This window comes from Lutra lutra, chromosome 5 (assembly GCF_902655055.1).
Source record: "Lutra lutra chromosome 5, mLutLut1.2, whole genome shotgun sequence".
NCBI classification, from domain to species: domain Eukaryota; kingdom Metazoa; phylum Chordata; class Mammalia; order Carnivora; family Mustelidae; genus Lutra; species Lutra lutra.
In genome coordinates, this window is record NC_062282.1 from 73,522,804 (window position 1) to 73,545,676 (window position 22,873).

Genomic DNA, 22,873 nt, shown 5'->3' on the forward strand with positions numbered 1-22,873 from the left:
GCGGTGGAGCTCTGCCGGGCGCTGGCTGTTTCTGGCAGGGGCTGCTGTCTCTAACTCTGTGTCTCTGCTCTTTTCTTCCTGCCTTTCCTACAGAGCCTGTTGGCTTTAATCCTAGGGGAGCAAAATCTCTGGACTTCCCCAGGTCCCTCACTGCAGAGCCTTGCTTTCCCTCCGGCCACAGGCAGGCTGAGCTCTGAGGTGGTGCTGGCCTGCTCGGCCCGTGGCAGGCTCCTGAGCAGCCAGGAGTGGGAGAGGCGCTGGCAGGGGGACTGCCTGGGCAGGGAGGGCGGGGAGGGCAGGGCAGCTGCACAGTCCCCACACCGTGGGGCAGTAGCATCAACTAGCAGCTCGGCTGCAGCAGCTCCCGGAAGCGTCTACTTTCCTCTAAAAACATCCTGTCCTGAGGGGCGTTCACCTCAAAGAGGAGGAAGGAAAACACAAGTAAACGAACGAATGCACAGAAACCACGGGAGGCTGTGGGCCAGGCCACTCAGCTCAGCGAGGTTCAGCTAGCTCAGAGGGAGCCTCGGGGCCAGGCTGGGTCTAGAGCAGGCCTGTGGTTTGCCAAGGCCTCATGCAGGGACTCTGGTCCTCACCTCTGCTGTGGCAGGGCCCCGTTATCTGATGTTGAGACCAGGCAGCTGGTAGACTGGCCACACGTACCTGGCAGGGCTCTTTGCAACCATGGCAACGGTACTCTGCTGGCAGGTGGGACCGAAGCCTCCTGGTCCCCAAGGGTGTGGTCCGGCCATCCCCCAGTCCTCCAGCTCGGCCAGCCACATGGCCACGGCTCCATGCTCTGTGGTGGGTGTCTGGCACAAGGTGTCCAGCACGCTGTGGGCGGGGAGCTTTAGGGCTGTCGTCTGGAGAGCACCATGTCCTGGGCAGCAGGGCCCTGAGTGGGGGCTGGGGATGAAATGGCACGGGCCCTGCTAGGGTCTGCCTGTGGAGGTAGGGTCTGCCGGGACCCACACACATCAAGGCCCCATTGATATGTGGGCAAGTCCCGTTTGGAAGGCCTGGGTGGCTTGCTTTCTTCTTGGAAATTGACCCTCAGTGCCCCAGGCCTTGGGGGAGCTTCCCACTCTGCAGTTGGCTGGATTCCATGGCAACCACTGGTGCTGGACAGTGGGTGCCAGCTGCAGACACGGGTCTGGGGGGGCTGTGGGACTCCCTGGTGGGCCCTAGAGGTGGGAGAGGAGCCAACAGGAACTGACCAAGGCCACAGTGGATGCTTGGGGCCAAGCCCTGGATGGAGCCTGGCTCTTGGCAAGGCAGAGAAGAGAAGTGAGAAGTCGGGGGGACTTCTGAGCATGGCCAGTGTGTGGGGCTTTGCAGGGGAACAGGCCAAGGAGCTGAAGCCCAGCATATACTCGTGCACCCCGAGCCATATGCCCTCGTGTGGGCCCAGGTGTCTGTCGACAGGAAGATGTACTTTTTCTAATTAGCACAAAGGCTCCATATGAACTAGCAGCAGCCTTGGTTTAGACTTTCCGGGTATTCTGACTGCCAAAATATTGCAGGCAGGAAGAGATTGGGGGCGGGGGTAGGAGGCAGCATGGGGTGTCAGATGTCAGACAGAAGGTCCCTGACTCCAAGCAGTGGCCCCAGCTCTTCCCAGCCTCCCGAGTACTGCTATGATCTTGTGCCCAGCTCAAGCCTGGGTGCTGTCCGGTGCTGCCACATCCTCCCCAAACACTGGCTCATGCTGGGACACCGCCCCCCCAGCCCCGCTAGAGAACCGCCCCCCTCCAGCCTTGAGGACCCAGCTTTAACTGAGGTAACAGAAACAGTGCAGGGTACTAGCTCCGATCTCGGGAAGCAGTGGAGCTAAACGAGTGAACAGTCGCCTCAGCACAGTAGGGTCGATGCTGTGGTCGGGAGCCACAGCAGGGAACCCCTGCTCACACAGGGAGGGGAGGAAGGGCTTCCTGGGGAAACCTCATTTGTGATGAGGCATGTGAGATGGGTGGGAATTGGCCAGGCCAAGTCAGGGAAGAGTTCCTGAGGCAGACGGATGAGCAGCTCCTATGCCTGGAGCATAGGGGGTGTGCGGCGGGGGAGACAGTGTGGCCATCTGGCATCACCGAAGACCCCAAGAGCCCATCAAGGGCCCCCAGTACGGACCTGATAGAGGACTGGGCCGCATGGCTAACGGGCAGTCTTCTCAAGCTCAGAGCCTCACGTGCCTGGTGTCTCGAATAGCTTGTCACCTGTGACATCTCCAGTATGCACGGTCCCCTCTATGCACCTGCTGGGAGAGAACAGTAACTGGACCAGTAGCCCACCTCTCTGTCTAGTCAGCCTCTGCCCTGGAGGGAACACGAGGCTCGAGGTGTGGATCTGCCACTCCCGTGGGTTCATCCCCACAGGTGTCTCTCTAGCTCCAGCACTGGGAGCATAGGGAAGAAGGGGGCTGAAGTGTGCTCCATGCAGATGAGGGGTGTGGGGCGGGCAGAGGTTCAGGGGCACCAGGGATTCTGGAGGCCTTTTGTTCAGCAAGTCTTAGTGGATGGGCCAAGTCCAGAACCCAGACAGGCGGAGATGACTAACAAGCCAGTTCTGCCTGCTACCTTGGGGGACCCCAGCCAGGTCACAGTCCTTTCCAAGGAAGGGACCCTTAGACTGAGGTCAGAATGAGCAGCAACGCATGTAGAGAGCAGGAGGAAGCATGGAGAATTACGAGAGGACAGAGGAGGAGGTGGGCGAAGGCACAGAGGCAGAGAAGAGCTAGGTACCTGGGCAGGAGAGGGGCAGGCCTGCGTGGCTGTGCCTGGATGAGTGGGGGTACCATGCAGTGAGGCCTTGGCGGGTCCAGCTCCCGCCATCAGAGGGGCTCATGGTGCCAGCAGCCCTGGCAGGTAGGCAGGCAGGCAGGTGGTGTGGCCTGAATTATAATTCCAGGGGCCCTAAAACCCGCCGACGCATTTTGAGAGTCAGGGAAGCAGTGGCTCAGATAACTGAGCAAGCAACCAGGAGAAGGGAGCCAGGTGGGCTGGCGCCCCCTACCCTGCACCCCTGGGTCTGTCCCTGAGAACGGTAGGCCTCTGTTGTATGGTGTGCAGCACCACAGGTCTGCCACTTACTGTGGGATCTCAGGCAAGCTGTACAGCCTCAGCGTGCCTCAGTTTCTTCTTCTGTCAGATGGAGAGAATATTTATGCCCGTTGTTGAGCCTATTAGGAGTTACACTCTGGAGGGCTCTCAGAACTCTGCCTGCCACATGGTAGCTGCCCACTTACCATTAGGAAATGCTTTACCCTCAGCCCGAAACATCCGTTTGGCCTGGCACCCAGGTGCTCAGTGATATGAGCTGACTGACCGTGTTTGCTAGTAGTGATCAACAGAGAATCTGTGGGTAGGGGGTGGGGGGCACGTGTCCTGGCACAGTCCCTGCCACAGGGAGGCCAGCTCGGGAGGCCTGCTTGGGAGGCCTGGTCAGGCCTCACGCACTCCCCACCCCCATGCATGAGGCCAGAGGAAGCGGCAACTTTCTTCGCTGGGAAAGTGTTGTGGGGCTCAAGCGTTTGGGGGTTTTCAGAGTCAACCGTCAGAGGCGAGGGAGTTTTCTCTGCTGGCGGTGGCAAGGGCTCTCAGGGTGCACGCGGCCTGTGAGCAGACCGCTGCGGTCTGCAGGGAAAATGCCGACTGTGTTTATTTTTCACCTGAGCCTGCAGGAAGTAGGGGGGCGAGGGGGTGAGGGAGGGCAGCCCAGCCAGGCCCCAGCTCAACCTCAGCAGAGGAGACCTGCCCCGGGGTCCCTTATTTCCACCACCTCCTGTCCCACCCTGCCTTTGGATCCCCCTCCCAGCTCCAGGCTTCTCAACAAGAGGAGCGATGCTGAAGCAGCACAGTGAGGAGTTTCCAGCCATGGGCTAATGAATGTGTCCCAGAGATGATGACCGCCTTTGGGACACTGGATTTTGAGTCAGAAGGGTGCGGAGCAGGAAAAGCCACGCGCCAGCAGAAGGATGGCTTCTGCTCAGGCTGTGGCAGACCCGGCCTCCCAGCCCCAGGGTCTCTGAGTCCTGGACCTATTGTGTGTGTGCGTGTGAGAGAGTATGCGGTGGGGGTGTGCTGGCAGAGGCAAAGTCCTGAACAAGATGTCTGGGCTGCTGAGTCTTTTGTGTCGGCACTGTACCATGCTGTGAAGGCCAATACTGAGGGGGCCGCTCCGTGCTTGGCGCTCTGCCCGCAGGTGAGAGAGGTGAGCTTGTGCCCTCCCATATACTCAGGGTCTGGTGGGGAGAGTCCGCCCAGGCCTGCCCCCTTCTTGTGGAGGTTGGGCAGTCAGTATCAGAGGGAGGAGAGGGGGCAGCTCCAGTCATAGGGCTCCCCATACACATCCCAGGCCCCAGGCAACCCCACCTTGTCTGGGCGGCCTGGCCCTGGGACAGCCTTGTGCTGAGGCCATGGAGCGGGACGTTCCTCTGGCTGAGGGGGGCATGGGGCACTGGGCCCTACGCCAGATGGTTCCCCCTGGCTACCAGCACAGACATGAGGGGGCTGGGGAATGAGGTGGAGGGGCAGCCTGCATCAACGTGGGAAGGACTGGCCAGGCCCTCAGTGCCCTGCTCTAGAGCCCTAACCACCCCACGGCCTCCAGTGGATGGCAGGCTCTTTGCCCCACCCCTGCCCCCCTGTGGTTTGGCTGCAGACTCCTGTTTAATTAGAGGCTTTCCCCAGTTCCCAGTGAAGGGTGGTGGACAGGATGAGCCCTCTGACCATCGGGCAATGCCTCCTACCTCCCACCCCCAACTCAACACCTGTTCCACACATGCATCCCAGGCCACAGGCTGTAGGCTGAGCTGGATTTGGGGGTTTCCTAGGCCTGGCTGTGCTGCACATTGGGCCTTAGCCAGCCTGGCCTAGGACAGTCAGCTCTGGTCCTCCAACAGGTGAGACACCTCTCTGTGGTTTCCTGGCCAAAACTAGCCCTCCCCAGAGATGGGGGTGGGGCCACCCTCTTCCTCCCTTGGAGCAAACCCACCCTACCTCCTTCCTGGGAAAGTGGGACTCTGAGACTGTTTTCCTGAAGCTGGCACCTTGGACCCCGGACTCTGGTTCTAAGACTTCCTTCCATGGGTCCCACTCCACCAGCCAAGCTTACAGTTCTGAGGGGCCCAAGAGCCAGAGTCCGGGCCTAGATGGTAAGGCCTTCTTGAAGTGGGAGCTTACATTCAAAAGCCCCCAGGCCAGAGGGACCTGTGGAGGGTGTTCATTCCACCTACTGGGCCAGGGTTCCAGGCATTTGTGCCCTTCGGTGGCGAATGGTGGAATGCCTTCCACCAGAATCCCAGGTTCTTAAGAGACTGGGCCCTGAAGCTGTGGCCCTGTCTGTCATAAGGCCTGGTCAGGGCTGATGATGTCTGGCTACCACTGTCTTGGGGACCTATCAGGATAAAAAAGCCCCAGAGACTTCCAGGAAGCTTCCCAGGCCCTCCCTCAGCTACTGCTCCCCCAAATTTGAAGGCAGAATTTTTGCATCTGTGATCAGTGAGGTAATCGAGACTGATTTTCTCATTGTCGTTATTCAAGGGGCACATTGACCCCAGGATCCTGTAATGAGAAGGTTAATATAAACATCAGAGAACCTTCGAGCTAGGCTCCCTAGCCCACTTTACCTTGTGGCACACCCGAAAGTGATCACTAGACCAACTAGAGGAGGAGGCTGGAGGCTGAAGCGCACATGGGAAGTGCTGGGCGTGAGCAGGGAAGAGAGGGAGGGAGTGGGCACCTACAGTGCTTTGTAGGTTTTCTAAGTGCATTGGCAGCTCTAGGCACAGGAGTGCTATGATCTGATTTACATGGTTGCTGGATAGAGGATTGGTGGAGGGACAGGAGGCCACTGGAGTCATCCGGGTGAGAAGTGACTATGGCTTGGACTGAGTTGGGGACAGGGAGGAGGAAGAAGCAGACTCTAGATTATTTTGAAGTAGAGCCAGTCGTATGGCCTGACAGATTGGAGATGGGATGTGAGAGAGTCAAGGATATACTCTAAGGTATCTGAGCAACTGGAAGGAGGGAGTTGCCATTAAATGATGAAGAGGGAGAACAGCATTTTGGGCAGAAAACCAGAGGCTCTGCTTTGGACATACTGAGTTTGGGCAGCATTTCAGATTTCCAGGTAGATGTGGTGAGTAGGCATTTGGGGAGTGGAGTTTCCTAGAGGAAGCAGGGGCTGAGATCGGAATGTCAGTCATCAGATGAAGACATGGAAAGCTGTGACCCTGGATGAGAGCACTCTGGGAATGAGGGGGAAATGGAAAGCCAAGGGCCCATCTTGGGTTAGGTCAGGAAGAGGAGTAGCCAAAAAGTAGGCCGACAGAGAAGCAGCCTATGAGCTTGGAGGCAAATCAGATGAGTGTGGCATTCTGGAGGCCAAGCGAAGAAACTTTCGAGGAGGGAGAAATGAGTTGTGTTCAGTTCTGCTGAGAGGTCAGGTAAAAGGAAGACTGAGCACTGAGTTCAGCAGTGTGGGAGATGCTGGGGACCTTGACAGGAGCTGTCTGGTGAAGTGACGGTGCCAAGGGATGGCTAGGCTGAAAGGGAGCCCGAGAATTAAGAATAGGAGCCAAGGATGGGGAGGGCTTCTGCTGCGTTTTGCAGCAAAGGGGAGCAAGACCTAAGCTGGTGGCTGAGGGAGGACTTAGAGCCAGGAGAAATGGCAGCCCGTCGGTCCCCTGGTGGGAATGCGGTTGGGCCTGTGGAGAGCTTGGCACAATGCCTGGCATGTGGCGGGCACTCCGTACAGGAAGGATTCCACAGGTGTCCTTACAGCTCATAGCTGCCCCAGCCCACTTCCTCTCTCTTGCCAGCCCTTGCCAGCAAGCCTGAGGAGCCTACATTCTCCGCTTCATTCCTACATGCGCGCTCTGTCTCAGTTGTGTCTAGGGTCAGTGCTGCAGATAAAGAAAGCCCGAGTGTGGCATGAGCCTCCCAGCTTGCTCAGAAAGCCTTGCCTTAGAACAGCAAGGGGAAAGTCACCGCACCCAAGGCCTGGAGACATCATGGCCCAGTCCTCGGCCTCCAGGGCTGAGGTTGCTGGTGGGCTGTCAGATGGGTCTTCCATCCATAGGCAAATCCCTTCTGGCAAATTCAGACCAAAACTGGCCCATGAGAGGTCAGCACCGCAGGGCCAGGGAAGGACAGTGAGGAACATTTCCTTTGTGCGTGTGAGGGGCTTCCTGCATGTTCCTTCCTCGTGACACAGCACCTGAGGAATTGAGCTCTTGGGTACTATGTGGCTTTACCCTCACAACAATCCTGTGATCCTCTCCTTTTGCCAAGGAAACTGATGCTCAGATACTGTGGTCAGTCCTTGCAGGCCACACACATTAGAAGCAGGATCTGAACAGGCCAGCCAACTCCTCCTCAGGTTCACAGTGGAGAACCCTCCCGGATCTGCCCCAGGAAGCCAAGAGAGGGCTCTAGTTAGAGGTGCTCCCTTGAGGCTGTGGTGCCACCGCTATTGGGTCATCAACCCATGTGCCTGAGGACAGAAGGCAGGCTGATGAGTCCTGGGATGTGAGGCTTTTCCTGGTGGGCAGATGAACGAGCAGGGGACCAAAGAGGTGGCAGTGTCAGCACATTCCCCGAGCCCCGAGCTGGGAGCCCAGCTTCAAGCTCCCCTGGAGGCAGGAGTGTGGAGGAGAGGGCAGCCAGGGCTGCTGCCGGTGGGTGTGTGAACTTGTGTCTACCTAGAAGCCTCACATCTTGGCTAGGGTGCAGCTCATACCTGGCCTCCCCTCTCGCCTCACCCTGGACGCCAAACAGCTAATCTGGGGGGCAGGGGGGACCTGTGCCAGGCCTCCTCTCCATGAGCCCCCCTAAGCTTCCCCAGACCTGGTGATGAAGGGACCATGAACATCCATTGCACAAGAGAGGAAACTGAAACCCAGAAGTGTTGGCGAGTCTGGCCTGAATTCACCCAGTGGGAAATCGCACCCACAGGGTGGGAAGGAGCCCAGGCCACAACCTCTCACTACTCTCCTGCTCCAAGATGTCCCTGTGTTTCTTCTGTGCCATAAGTCAAAAGTCACTTGTCTGTGCTCCTAGCCAGCAGAATCCCCACGGGTGAACTTTCCAAGTGGAAGCTGAGCCTCAGTGGTAGATGATGTTTCCAGGATTCTGGCTTGTGCAGGTGTGCGCTGAGGAGATGCAGAGCTTGCCTTGGCCCCAAGCAGCACCTCCCTGTGGCTGGGTTCACATGGGGAGCCCCCTTCCCAGTGTGAGTCATCTCATGACAGATCCATGTGACTAGTGTGAAAAGTAAGAGTCCTGTGTTGCTGAGGAAACAGGAAGTGTGGGGGCTGGGTGGGCTGGCCCTGGAGGGAGCCTTGGTTCTACCTAGCCCACCTGCTCTGAGTTAAAGGGTTGATGGGAGCCTTTCTTGTGCGCACAAATCCTGTTAAGCCTGAGGTGGAATAGTGGGTCAGACTCAAAACCCTGAGTCTGGGGGCTGGAGGAGGAAGAAAGAAAACTCCTGGCTGTCCTGGGATAAGCCAGGTCTTGAGACCATTACCTGATGTCGGGCTGGAGGCCATGAGCAGCCCCCAGACAAGCCACAGGGCCTCAGAGAAACCGGGGGGAGGAAGGAGTGGTTGGGGGATGGGGGAGGACTGCCTCAGACACAGAGGGAGAAAGAATTTCCTGGAGAGGGGAGATGTGCCTCCTGGAACTGAGTTGCAGAAACCAAGAGGCTCTCTAGGTGGGAGGGCTGCTTGAGCAAAGTCTGGGGGCCGTAGGCAGGGCCACTGGACATAGCACGGCTTGAGTGGTGCCCCCTCCTCGAGGCCTGTGCTTTTAACCACCCCCACTTTCCTTTGACATTTGGGCTACCCACACAGCTAAAAGAGGCTCTGTCTATATGTATGCCCCCAGCCCTGGGCCTTCGTCCTTTGGGTCTCCCCACATTCACATCGCGCCCCCCCTCATTTTTCAGCACAACAAAGCCAGTCAGCCAGCCCACAGCGTCCCACAACTCTCTCCTCTCTATGAACATTTCAGCAGCCCACACCCTACACCTGCACCAGGAGACATCAGCCAGAAACAAGGTACGGATCTGGGAAGGGGAGGGACCTGACAGCCCCTGAGCCTGGGGCCAAGTCCTCAGCTTCTGAGTCCAGGGGCTAGGCCCTGTTTACAACTGTACGACCTGGGACTGGACAAACTCAAAGCCCAAAGAAAACATGAGAAAGATGGATGGGGAGCCTGAGGGCAGGTGGTGCCAGGTCAAACTTGGAAGACTTCAGGTAGGAGCCTAATCCCGAGTGGCCTCCCAATGCCAGGATGTGGGAGCAGGCATTTGTGTAAAGCTCAGGACAGTAAAACTTGAATCCTTCCCTCCCCCAGTGAGAAAATGGAAAGTGGTGGTTGTGATGGCTGATTCACCTCAGCCTCAGGGAAAGTCATTCTGAAATCAGCCATTGTCGGCTGTGGGAAACGTGCTGACTCAACCCTGGGGAGGCAGAGGGGGCGGGTGGATCCCAGGCTGCCCAGGCCAGGGGGCCTGCCTCCTGCACACAAAGCCAGACCAGAGTCCCCAGTGGAGAGGCCCCAGGTGAAGACCAGCAGTGGACTGGGGCACAGTGAGGCCTGGCCTTCCCACTTCTGAAGACTCCACCTCTTCCCCTGGTCAGCCAGTGTCCTTAAGGATAGTCACCACTCTCTCTGCCCTGTAAATGGAACACTGTCATCACACTGGCATAGTCCTGAACAAACCAGTATGTCTGGTCCTGTAGCAAATGGAGGTAGATCTTAGAGGCCCCACCGGTGGCTCTAGGATGCAGTAACTAGCAGAAGTAGCTTCCAGGTCAGGCTAGATCACTCACGCAGCCCCTCTCCACTGTAGGAGTTCACAGGCCTCTGCAGACCTCCGACCTCTCTGGCTTCTACTCTTTGACCTCAGGCAGCATGGGACAACTCCCCCACACTGTGAGCTGGTGAGTGTGGGCTCGGTGGGAAGAGGGCACTTTGGGCTGGTGAGACCCATACTTGCCCTGTCATTTACCACCTCCCTCCATCCTGTTCTACCAGCACTCTGCTGCCAGCTCTGTGTCGGTACCAGGGGCTGGCCAGAAGTTCTGTCCATTTTCCAGATGGCCCAGTGCACTCCCCTTGACTTCTGGTCTTGGTCATGCCACACTTCAACTCTGCCTTGAGTGGTGTGGGGTGGGGGACACCGAGCTGCCCAGGGTTGTAAGAATAGGTAAGGAAGAAAAGGGAGACCTGCATGGGCAGGGAGGGGACAATGACAATATGAATGGCCATGAGACAGGCTTTTACCTTTCAGCCACGTGGTGGGCAAAGGGATACAATTCTACTTACCTCAGTACCTCCTGCCAACTGGTCCCTTGGCTGAGCTCCCTGAAGAGCAGAGTTCTCTGTGTCTCCTCTGGTGCCTGCTTGAGCCCAAGCCCCTGGCCAGGGGCTTAGAGAGCCTTAGAGTCTGTGAAGCACTGGGCCAGCAAAAGCCAGCCTGAACCTTAAGTCAGCAGGCCCAACTGTGGGCCAAAGGGCCCATCTTTAGCTGGAGCTGAGTCTCAGCAGTCTGGTTGGCCCTTTGCTCACGAACCACAGTGTGAAGCGGACAGGTCTGCAGCCTCTCTGGGCTGGGGCAGTCACCCAACAGCAGGAAAGCATGGTTTCCCAGGAAGACAGGGAAGGCCGGAGGCCCAACCTGACACCTGCCTGCCTGCCCTCTTCCATGTGCTCTTTACCCATGTTCAGCTCTCACTCCGTTTCCAGATTCTCCTCGGACAGTCCTCCACTCTGAATACCAATCAGGACTCCACCTATGAATACCCCAGGATTGAAGTTGGCCAGGCAGGGTTGGCCAACCTCAGGCCCCTGTCCTCTCAGCACCTGATCACCCTAGTGCGCTACCCAGGCCAGACCCCCAACAATTATAGGGCATTGTTAGCAGTGCTTTCGCTGGGGGCTGTAAGAGCCCAGAGGGGTGCCTCATCCAGCTCAGCATTTCAAGGGCTTTCAGGAGAGAAGGTCACATAGCCAAGCAAGGCCTGAAGGGAGACCAGGAATCCAAAGGGGGCCAAAATAATCCAGTCATTTTAACAGTGGATGCAGAAGTCCTAAGGCAGATGTCAGCCCTGTATTGACCAGGAAATAAGGCTAGAGGTGAGCTGGGGGGCGGGGGTGGGGGCGTGGCTCCTGAGCTGGATCCTGGGAGAAAGCTGTCATTTCTGCCCCTTAGGCGCCAGTGTGTGTAGAGGAAAACAGGAGCAGCACAGGTTGCCCTCTGGTGGCAGATGCCCAGTACATACACTGGAAGAGTCCTAGCAGAGACCTATTCCCTGCCCACCATGGGTCAGACCCAAGCACTGTGGGGAAGTCTGTCCCCACATCTGGCCAGTAGCCGGACTGCTAACAGCTGTCTCTCCCAACCACAGGCCCAGCCCTCCTCTCTACCCCTTGTCCCCTTCCTGCGGATATAGACAGCACTTCCCTGCCCCCACTGCAGCCCCTGGCGCCCCCTACCCCAGGTGAGTCCCACACCCTGCAGCCAGGCTCCTGCTTCCTGTTGCCCAGGCTTCAGTGCCCACACGTGGCCATGCCCAGGCCAGTGCTTGCCCTGTGCTAGTTGTCTGTCCATCCGTCCGTCTGTCATTCTGCAGCCCCTGCTGCTCTGTGCCTGAAAATGAAGCCAGTGGGAGAGCGAGAGGCTCTCGCTTAAGCCCAGGCCATACCGTGCAGCCAAGTGCCCTTGAGCAGCCGGGGACAGTGCCTGCACACGTGTGCTTGTGCTCCTGCCTCTGTGCGTGCCTGAGTCCACCCAAGTGCAGGTGTGTGTGCACTCACCTCTCCTGTGCCTCCTTGCTGGAGGGCGGGTCAGGCACACTCTCCTGGGCATTCCATGAGCTCTGCCCAAGCTGAGGCACCACCTTTTCCATGTGTCTCCAACCTTGGACCCTTAGGGGCTCCCTGCTCAGAGAAAGGAGCAAGGGTACTGTGGTTTCCACAGAAGAGCAGAAAATCAAAGTGACAGGTGTGTGTATATGTATGAGTCCCTTCAATGTACTCACTCCTTCAGTGACCGACCCAAGCCAGGGACGGAACAAGTAACTCAGCAGACATGTCCAGCCCTACTGGAGTTCACAGCCCAGGGTGGGAGGTATGGACAGAGCACTTATAGTCAAATGGGCTTTCTGGGTGATGGGATAATCCTAATCAGAACCCAGCCAGGGCAGAGGCATGGACAGGGAGAGCTTCCTCAAGAGTCACATGTCCTGAGTAAAGCGGCCAAGGGGAACAGCACTGGTTGGGGATGGCGAGGGCTGTAAAGTGATGAAGTGGGGAAAATGGGCACCTGGGTGGCTCAGTGGGTTAAGCCTCTGCCTTCGGCTCAGGTCATGATCCCAGGGTCCTGGGATCGAGTCCCGCATCGGGCTCTCTGCTCAGCAGGGAGCCTGCTTCCCTCTGTGTCTGCCTGCCTCTCTGCCTACTTGTGATGTCTCTCTCTGTCAAATAAATAAATCTTTAAAAAAAGAAAAAGAAAAAAGTGGGGAAAAGATGGAGATTTTGTCAGCGGGGGTGTTCATGCAGAGTGGGGCAGGTCCCGTGGAGGATCCTGGGTTTTATTCTGTGGGCTATGGGGGAATTTCAGCAGGAGTGGCCAAGAGCACTCAGGTGTTTTTAAAAGTCCCTCTGGGTGTTGTGTGAAGAGAGGCCTGGAGGGTTCAAGCAGGAGAGGAAGGGGACTCCCATGGCAGTCACAGGCTCAGGAGGCTGAACTGGTGACAGTGTAAGGTAAGGGGACAGATTCCAAAGCTATTCTTGAATAGCTGACTGAATTCCTGAATTCCTGACTTCATAGCCCCCTGAATGACATGCATGCAGATTTGTGCAGTGTGTCTGTGTGATCTGTTGGGAGCAGGTGTTTGTATGTATCTGTGTACCTGTGTGCAAGACAGTGGGGGTGGGGTGTGCCCCCATCTTCGTGTACTGTACAGGGGCCTCCAGACGTCCAAGGTCTGGCCCATACGTTCCTGCCTCGGTGTTAACTCTCCTTCTGCCTTTAGGTTCACCCACCCATCCCTGATGCTGGGCTCTGGTGTACCTGGTCACCCTGCAGCCATCCCCCACCCGGCCATCGTACCTCCCTCAGGGAAGCAGGAACTGCAGCCGTATGACCGCAGCCTGTGAGTGAGAAGGTGCCCAGTGTGGAGGGAGGGGAACAAGTGAGCAGACTCAGGAGCCCATCCATTCATCAGCCAGAGACACATTCTTCCCACCAGATTCTACACCTGCTGCCTAGAAGCTCTAGGGGCTGTCAGGGGCGGCCTCTGGTCAAGCCATCTTGTGGTTCTCACCACTGAAAGACCAATGTTTTGGTTTTTTAAGTTTATTTATTTACATAATCTCTTCACCCAGTGTGGGGCGTGAACTCAACCCCAATAGCAAGAGTCGTACACTCCTTAGAAGCAAGAGGGAATGGATAAGGTGGGGAACAAAGATATGAGCCACAGGGGAGGGGCTGAGAAGTCCTTGAACATGTTTCTCTTAGCTGCAGCATTCCTGTAAGGAAGAGTTACATAGTTCTGATCATCCATTTTGGAGCAGCTGAAAAAGATACCATTTACAAAACCCTAGTTTCCATGCACTTACACACACACTGGACACAAACTAGAAAAAGGCAGCAGCATTAGGTGGACACTGGGGGGCTCCTGAGTGATCTGGACTTATACTCCTTAGGAAGACACAGGCAGAATCCAAGGTGGAGAAGGAAGCCAAGAAGCCAACCATCAAGAAGCCCCTTAACGCCTTCATGCTGTACATGAAGGAGATGAGAGCCAAGGTCATTGCAGAGTGCACACTCAAGGAGAGTGCTGCCATCAACCAGATCTTGGGTCGAAGGGTGAGGCCACGGGCAGGCGGGCTGGTAGGGATGGCCCCTGACTGACGCCTTGATACTTCATCTACCCCTTCTTCCCCACTGCAGTGGCATGCACTGTCTCGGGAAGAGCAAGCCAAGTATTATGAGCTGGCCCGAAAGGAGAGGCAGCTGCACATGCAGCTGTACCCAGGCTGGTCAGCGCGGGACAATTATGTGAGTGGCCAGTGAGGGATGGGGAGGGGAACCTTCAAAATGCCATGCCCCAGACCACTGTCCTAAAGCAGAGTTAAGGAGGGCAGGTGGTGGAGTAAAGGTCCCAAGGCCTCATGTGGCTAGTCTGAAGAGAGCCAAGCAAGGGAAGCTGCCCCTGAAGGTAGGCCCATGTCCTCTTTTCCCTTGGGATGTACTCTCCCCACAGGACTCTTGCCTAGTGTTTGGCCATGTAGGCAAATGGAGAGGAAGGGGCCTTCCTTGTAAGTTGTCTCCTCCATCCAGAAAGGAGACCAGCATGGGAAAGGAAGGAGGAGCCTCTGTGCCATCCTCTGCGCCTTGGTACCCTGGCAAAAACTGCCACCAAGAAATGCCAGGCCACCTCGGGAGGAGGGAACTCTGTACCCAAGAATTTCAGCAACAGCCAGGTTGGGCTGCAGGTTTCCCAACCACTCACTCATTGGAATTATCAAGGGACCACCTCCCAGATCTGAGCAGAATCCATCCCTCTGTTCCCTACAGGGGAAGAAGAAAAGGCGGTCTCGGGAAAAGCACCAGGAATCCAACACAGGTGAGGCCTTCTCTCAGCAGTGGAGACTGCTCTCCAAGTGTGCATTCCATGAGCACCCTGCTCTGGCCCAGAGGGAGGGGCAGAACACTCAGCCACAAACCTTTAGACCCTCTGGAAACAAGGCCCACTCCTCACAAGTCTGATCCCGCATGTGAGGAACAGCTATAGAAAGTCCCTGTAACAGTGTAACATTGGTGTGTTGCCCAACTGCACCCTCCCGCCTTTGCAAGCCCTGCTCCCAGCTAGCCTCTGCCACAGAAACAGCCTGTGGTTCTGCTGTGACCTGCACGCAGGCTGTGGGGGTGGAGGTGCAGCCCTGCCTAGTCCCAGAAGTCCCACTGCCTGCTGGTTGGTGCCTGGCTGTTACTTGGTCACCAGCCCTCCTACCCGATCCATTTATTTATTTATTTATTTTTAAAGATTTTATTTATTTATTTGAGAGAGACAGTGAGAGAGAGCATGAGCGAGGAGAAGGTCAGAGAGAGAAGCAGACTCCCTGCAGAGCCGGGAGCCCGATGCGGGACTCGATCCCAGGACTCCAGGATCATGACCTGAGCCGAAGGCAGTCGTCCAACCAACTGAGCCACCCAGGCATCCCCGATCCATTTATTTTGACAGTGCAGAGTGCTCTGTATGGAGGACTCAAGGAAGCCACACACTGCTTCAAGTCTCCTTCCCGTGGGTGAATTCATGCCCCAAGTCTGATAGTCGAATTCAGACTCCACATCCACGACGGTCTCAAGCTATGCTGCCCCACACAGGGAAGCTCAAGGCTAGGACTGAGGCAGGGTAGAATCCTCAGCCCTTTTTCTGAGGTATGGACTTAACTGTCCACCTGGTTTAAGCTATAGCTTAAACGCCTGGCCGGGGGGGGGGGGGGTGGGTTAGGCAGAGTGGGCACTGGCAAAAAGGAAGAAAAACTGGATAAAGTGGGCAGGGAAATGTGTGGGGTGGGCAGCCCTCAGGGCCTCCCCGGGTCTCCTCTCCCATAGCTCCCATGCTGCAACCAGAAAGAGCAGCTAACCTATAGGATTCCCCTCCCTCCCTCCACTGTTCTTCCCACTGCCTCTCCTGCCTAGCTAGGTGCCCACCTTTCCTGATAACCTGGCTCTGGGTCCTGGGGCTCCCATGGGGGCTGGCTGTGCCATGGAGAGGCCCTCTGCCTATGGGGCCTATGGGGTATCTGTGACTGGCTGACACTGATGTTACCTCTTCTTTCTGGGCCCTGCTCTGCCCTGCTGCCTGCCTGCTCGCCCTCTGCCCTGCTCTGCCCCTCTGGCATGGCTGTGAGCAGACCTTGGCTCGCCTAAGAAATGCCGTGCTCGCTTTGGCCTCAACCAGCAGACGGATTGGTGTGGTCCGTGCAGGTGGGTTTGTCCCCACCACCATCCTCCCTTTGCTTCAAGCTGCTTCCCTGACTCTGCACATGTTCTGCTGGGCCTGTAGCCCTCCTTTGGTCGCCCAGTCCCAAAGCATACACACAGATTGGGGAACCCATGTCTCCTAAGAATGAGGTGGAGAAAGAATGTTCTAGAAAAGGCAGGCAGATTCAAGAAGGTAGTTCTGGTGCCTGTTGCGCAGGATCTTCGGTTAATGATGGCCTAATGCTGACTAGGGTTAGCAGATCCTCAGCAGGCCAATCTCATGTGCCCCAATCAGTGGCCTGAGCCCCTGGCTACCAGGCCTAGAACTCACCGTGGTCTACCAGTTCCCTCACCTCTTCAAGTTAGGATTCCTGAACCCTAAAAAACTGGGGGAAAACACACACACCCACCACACCAAGGTGACTGTAGTAGAGAACAGCCTGGATGCCAAGTGGTCATGTACTTCACCTTGTACCGGAAATAAGGGGACTGTAGAGGTAGGGAGAGGGGAAGAGGGGGTATCCCTGGGCTGTCCTAGCAAAAGGGTCATACTTAGGCTCTGTGGCACTTAACCCATGTGTTTCCCCATATAGTAGAGAAATGTGTATGTGAAAGAAGGTATACATACCTACACCAAGTGACTGAAGTTTGCCTGGTTGAAGCTGAGGTCAGGTCTGGTAGTGCTGAACCTACTCCAGGCATTACATTCACAGACTCTAAGGAGTACTGTCCAGTCCCTCACAGTGCCCACCATGCTCCCTCTCCAAGGGCAAAGAGGAATTCGGGTAGTACAGACATGTATGTATGTACGCACAATGGGAGTATATCTGTGGTATTCTGTCTGAGCACCATCCAAGAATCCACAAGCAGTGCAGCCCTTTGCCTTAATGCAGATCTGAACCCCACAGACATGTGAAGCAGAAGCTCCAAGGCCCAGACTAGGAGATAATTTTCCCAGGAAAACAGAAGGCAGCCCCCAGGGCCAGCCCACAAGAGGTTCCTGTGCCACCCTGTGGCTGTGCTGGGTACTACACCTGTTCCAGGTTTGGGCCAGGCCCAGCAGAACTGCAGTGCTAGGTTTGAAGGCACAGGCACATCACCCAAGTCCTGGGGAGAGGGGACAAGAGGTCAGCTAGGCCTGTGCAAGGACAGCATTTTCTGGTTGTGGTGTATGACTATGAATTCACCCTCTGTTTACAGATAACTCTCTTCACTATTCCTAGGAGGAAAAAGAAATGCATTCGGTACTTACCCGGAGAAGGCCGCTGCCCCAGCCCCGTTCCTTCCGATGACAGTGCTGTAGGCTGCCCCGGGTCCCCAGCCCCCCAGGACTCGCCCTCATACCTCCTGCTGCCCCACCTCCCCACAGAACTGCTTGCTAGTCCTGCGGAGCCAGCACCTACATCACCAGGGCTCTCGGCCGCTCTCAGCCTCCCAGCCCCCTGGACCCCCCCAGGCCCTCCCCAGCGCCTTGCAGAGTACACAGGTACAACGAGAGGAATCTCAGAGACAGGCAGCCTAGCATGCACAGGACACCTGGATGCCTCCAGGGGCCCATCCTCTGAGAGGAAGCGACAGAGCCCCAAAGCACATGGAAACTGGCCAGGGGCCCTGTTACCTCCCTCTCCAGACCAGGCCCAGGAGACTTCCGAGGCTGCACAACTTCTGCCTGAACCTGGGGCCATCAATCCAACTGCTCTGAGTGGCAGAAGTCAGATCTGTGTTGTGTCATCTGATTAAGGGCATCCCTTGTGCCTATAGCAGCCTGCATCTATCCCTTTTACCACTGTCTTGCTGGCCAGATGCCCCCTGCTGCCTCGTCTGCTTTTTTGCTATAGATGTCCTAGATGCTCGGGACTGAGCCCAGCTGCTTTCCCTACCGTCCACCTCCCCAGCCCCACCACTGCCACACCCTCCCCATACCAGACACTTATTTCATGGACTAATGAGCTGGTTTATGAAACAACACCTGAGCATGGTCACAACCACGTGCTCAAGAGGACAATACTTATGTCAAAAGGGCCAGGAGAAGCCCTTTTGACAGAAAAGGAGTAATCATTCCTAAGCTGGACCAGAAGGAAGCCTCCTGCCATGTTTTCAAGAGCTTGCAAGACAAGGAGGGAATGGAACAGTTAAATATAGGCCTATCACCGCAGGCAGCAGGAATAACCTGACACTACCTTATCAGGCAAGTATGGGCAGTGAGACGTACCTGGCTCTAGTTCAAATTACTTGGAAATGTTTCCAAGAGAAACTCAGCCTCGCCATAAGCTCTGATTACCAAGGTCCCAAGCCTTGGGTTGGGTGAACTCAACAGCTGAAAGAAATTATGGCCCAAAACCTAGTGTGCATCCCTCCCTACTCCTAGAAGCCCTCAGTCACAGCTCCATTTCCTTCTTATCCGTGTCAGTCTAGGCAGCTCTTGGGCAGTTGAGAGAGAAGGCAAACCTCGTGACAGTCAGTGCCTACCTTCCAGCACAAAACAGGTCAGCTTCAGTTTCCTAATAGTCCTGCAGGAAGGACCATCACCATCAAAGCAAGAAGTCCAGAGAACCTCTAGTGGTAGTCAGTGGGTTTTCACCACAGGCTACTTTAACCCATTTCTGAGCCAAGCTTCAACCCTGAGCCTTAAAAAAAAAAACTTTTAATTTAACTTTTTTTTTTTTGCCTCTTCCCTCACTGTACATAGCCTGATTCCAAAGAAAACGGGCTGTTCCTATACCCGTACACCCCTCAACAAAAGCCTTTAGTTCCTAGTTTAGCCACTGGCTTCTCAGAATCCAAAGAACATATATTCTAGTATAGTGTTGCAAGAAGTCTTGAGAGAACGAAAAAGACTATTGTAGTGTTAAAAATATTTTTGTATTGTTAATGCATCATCCAACAAAAACTTTTTTAACATGAGAATAAAGATACTTTTTACTGGGTTTCTCTTTCAAAACTTGACACTAAGGAATAAGCTGTTTCAGTAATAGAGCATGACACACTTTTTTTACCCACAGCCATAAAACTTGGAGCTTATTGGGACACACATTCTCAAGACTTTCAATCTACAGAAACCAGTGATTACTTTCCTTACCTCCCCTACTGGAGGCTCAGGCCCTGCCCCAACCACAAGAGCTAATAAGCTGCTTCTACATGTAAACTCCCCAATCTTCGGACTTCACAAGTGATGCAAGCAAAGGCCACCCTGCATATGGGAATGGGCTGTGAACTGCCACCACAGACCCACACAACCACTAGGCTCCATCTTCCCCTCCCATCTTCCTTCCGCAGAGAGAAAAGACCCAACATTCCATGAGCACACATCCTATTTTGAGGCAAACCGGAGTCTCTCCAAGCTGGTATCAGAAAACTTGAAAGAGCATTTCAATAGCACCCTTTCCTCCCAAAAGCTAATTAGGTACTTTAGGTATCTTCCTATTTTTATACAAAACCTCTCCAGTTTGATAAATCTACAGCCTACTTTTTAACAGCAGTTTCCATCATGTTTAAGAATACAGTTAACTCCTCAAACCCATCATGAACATAAAAGGTGTAAAAGCCACTTCAACAGGTCACTCCAACATCAGATTAAAAGGCTGGGCAAGAAGAATATCCCAACAGTCAGCCAGTGGGTCACCATCATGCACTGTGATTTTCATGGCATTTTATTTTTGAGATTTTATGTTTAAAAATATTTATAAATAAAGTCATCTTCCAGAGTACTGTCTGTCTAAAGTAGGCCACTGGAAGTTGTAATCCCAGACTTGCTTTTCTTCTGGAAGGGTGCAAGAGGAGACCATCCTCTTGACATCTGTCCCATTTTAAGAATTCCACTCTGGCTACTGGCCTGCTTGTTTCAAAAACATTTTAAGGCTTATGCAAGACTGGGTTGGCTGCATCTGATCTAGTGTCTTATTTAGAGCACACTGGGTACAGGAACAATGCACCCTTTGTGAATGTGAGGGGAAAGAGGAAGGCTCTGGCAACTTGGTTAAAATCAAACCAGCCTCTTAAAAAAAAGTAACTTCAAAGAGGAAACTCAAATCCTCCCAGATCACACCAGCACATTCCTGAGGCCACAGGTGACTTGACTAAATACAATTTCAAATAGCACACCAGTCCCACCTCACTGCAAGCCAGGAACGAGCCCCGTCTCTGAGCTCTCGCAAGACAAGATACCACAACTTCCCTTACAAATTCCCAGAAAACAGGCAAACCGGCTCGGCAGTTGCCAAAGCTGCTGCACCTGTGCACAGAGAATCTGCTGTGGGCTCAGCGTGGCAAGCTGGTGAGGCCTGCCCAGGTCTCTCAACTGGAATATGTTTTCCCTTTTTATATAGGAAGCCCTGTGGCTAGACTCTTCTGGCTTTAACTACCTTTTGAATGTCCCGAAAGCACTCCTTCCTGCCCAGCTCTGAGTGTACTCTAACTCTTGCTAGAAAGGCCACAAGTGCACGGAAACAGACTTGATTCTTTACATTGTTCCAAAGAAGAAATGAAATCGGTTCCTCCACGCATTTCTGGAAAAACAGCCTAGAAAGGGCAAGGGTAACAAAGACCTGTCAAGCCTATGTATCAAAGTAGAAGATTTGAGACCAAGAACAATTCCTTATTTAAAAAAAAAAAAAAAAAAAAAATTGCTGACTGCCTTTTCTTTGACGTTAGAAAGGCTGCTTTATCATGACTTTCTCAGCTCTACCCAGAGCTTTGAGTTCACCACCGGTCCCTGAAAGAAAGCAGACCACCCAAAACAGACCCTGGTTCCTCCTAGGCTCCATCAATGCCAACTATTCCAATCACCTCTGTCCCAGAAACTCTACTTCAGGCTCTCGGACTCTCTACTGGCACCGAGCAACTAATGGACCTTTGTTGGCCTCCTTGTCCACAAAGGGCCAGAGGGGTCTGAGAAGGGCGGGTGGGGATATTCCCATAGTCAGAGGCTAGAATAAAAGCCAGGTCAGGTCAGGAGAGATTTCAAAGGTAAGGATAATGTGTGATTAGGCAGAGAAGTAACTGGAAAAAGCAAATTCTGTCCTAGGGGTAGGAAATGTCTCATCTCTTAGCAGTTCTCAGGAGTTCAGTCACACAGGGTAAGGGGTATTTCATCAGCTAAAAATCATATAGAAAATTGTTACTAGTTCAAGCTGATACTTCTTTCAAGTTCACCTGGGGTTTTGGACCAGATCTTCCTTTTCCATTCAGGTGTTCATAACTATCTAAAGGCTTGTTCTTTTAAAGCATGTGCAGTCAATTTTGGGGTGGGCGGTGGGGGGGGCGGAGATGGTCAGAGGAGGGGAGGAATGGGTAGAGGAAGGGGAGAAATTAGAGGAGGAATTAGGTCAAAGGAACAAAGGAAACCAGGCAAGCAAGCAAAGGCCACTCTGGAAACTCCTCTTAAATGTAGTTTTTGACAGTAGTGCTCTCTGCTCCCACCCATCCTCTAAGCTTCGTGAGACAGAAGTATCTGTAGAGCATTTGAAGCAAGTAAGAGAAGCTGTACAAGAGCATATGCAGGGGCGCCTGGGTGGCTCAGTGGGTTAAGCCTCTGCCTTCGGCTCAGGTCATGATCCCAGGGTCCTGGGATCAAGCCCCACATTGGGCTCTCTCCTCAGCAGGGAGACTGCTTCCCTTCCTCTCTCTCTGCCTGCCTCTCTGTGTAATTGTGATCTCTGACAAATAAATAAAATCTTTAAATACACACACACAAACACACTTAGGAAGCTTTAAAAAAAAAAGATCTGAAACATCTTCAAGTGGGAAGTGGTGGCAGAAGTTAAGCTTCCAAATATAAAAGCTTCTTTGGCCACAGACAGAGTGAACAATGCTCTCAGATCAAGAGGTCTGCTGCTCTCTCAGTTCTTAACTTGTGGAAGTTACTTCCTATCCCTGTATAAATTCACCCTGTTAAGAGTCTAGGAAACCTATCTAATTTCTTAATTTCCCTTGGATCAGCAAACTAGAACTGGCTCATTTTTAAGTCAACTAAGAGATCGGGGTGTCTGTGCGGCTCAGTCGGTTAAGGGTCCATCTTCGGCTCAGAGTCCTGGGATCAAGCCCCATGCTGGACTCCCTATGTGGATTTTGCTTCTCCTTCTGCCCCTCACTCTGCTCTCATGCTCTCTCTCTCCCTCAAATAAATGGGTAAAATCTTAAAAAAAAAAAAAAAAAAAAGGTACACTAAGAGATCATGTGGTTTGGAACATCTGCCTGCCCTGAGTCACATGCTCATAGGACTTAGTCTCCTTCTTCTCCAACTAGCTCCAGTCTAAACTCAGCATCACCATTACTTCATGTTACTGGGGTGCAGTCCTAATCGTCCCACCAAATTACAGTGAAGAGCTCGTTTAATTCCAGCAGCTGGTATGTTCCCACAGATGCAGAATCAACAGATCACAGCTGCAGTGCTGCTCAGGAATCTTTACCTTATTGGGATGACTTTGTGGATCTTTGGAAAAATATAAAAGTTGCAAAGCAATACCCACCTTGTGTATTAAAGGTAGATTTATAAAGGCAAGCTAATAAAATATATAATAGCATTCAAATGACATAACTTGGTTCTACAATGTAGCAATTATCAGAATCTGTTTGAGGGGGCATATCCTTAATCCATGACAATGTCAGGGAAAGACTAATAAGCTAGTATTCAGAAGGAGTTTGGTTTCCTCTCAATTATAAGTGACATAGTCCATGAAAAGCTGAGAAGCCAAAGAACTTGGACAGGAGTCACACAGGAGTCTTCATCACCAACAGCACCGCTCTGCACATAACCACCAATTTCAACTTACCACAGGCCAGGTAGGCACTAAGAGGCAGAAACAGGAGTCCAGCCTCACAGTATGACTTCATGCCACAGTCTTAGTTCAGAACAGCTGGGAAGTGATCGGGTAGG

General features: G+C 54.0%; 1 protein-coding gene across 7 annotated transcripts in view; it reads left to right on the plus strand.

Annotated features, from left to right (window-relative positions):
• TCF7 (transcription factor 7) overlaps positions 1–18,926 on the plus strand; it is a 33,045-nt gene extending 14,119 nt beyond the window's left edge. The window contains exons 4-12 of one of the 7 annotated variants that reach the window (XM_047729517.1): positions 8,944–9,055; positions 9,853–9,943; positions 11,411–11,503; positions 13,040–13,159; positions 13,713–13,875; positions 13,960–14,067; positions 14,587–14,635; positions 15,930–16,002; positions 17,223–18,926. In XM_047729517.1, the coding sequence (XP_047585473.1) occupies positions 8,944–9,055; positions 9,853–9,943; positions 11,411–11,503; positions 13,040–13,159; positions 13,713–13,875; positions 13,960–14,067; positions 14,587–14,635; positions 15,930–16,002; positions 17,223–17,739 (1,326 nt within the window). In that variant the 3' untranslated portion in view covers positions 17,740–18,926. Of the gene's footprint in view, positions 1–8,943; positions 9,056–9,852; positions 9,944–11,410; positions 11,504–13,039; positions 13,160–13,712; positions 13,876–13,959; positions 14,068–14,586; positions 14,636–15,929; positions 16,003–17,199 lie in introns of all 7 variants that reach the window. The other 6 variants (XM_047729520.1, XM_047729518.1, XM_047729519.1 and 3 more) reach the window with 6 other exon arrangements.
• The last annotated feature ends 3,947 nt before the right edge of the window (positions 18,927–22,873 follow it).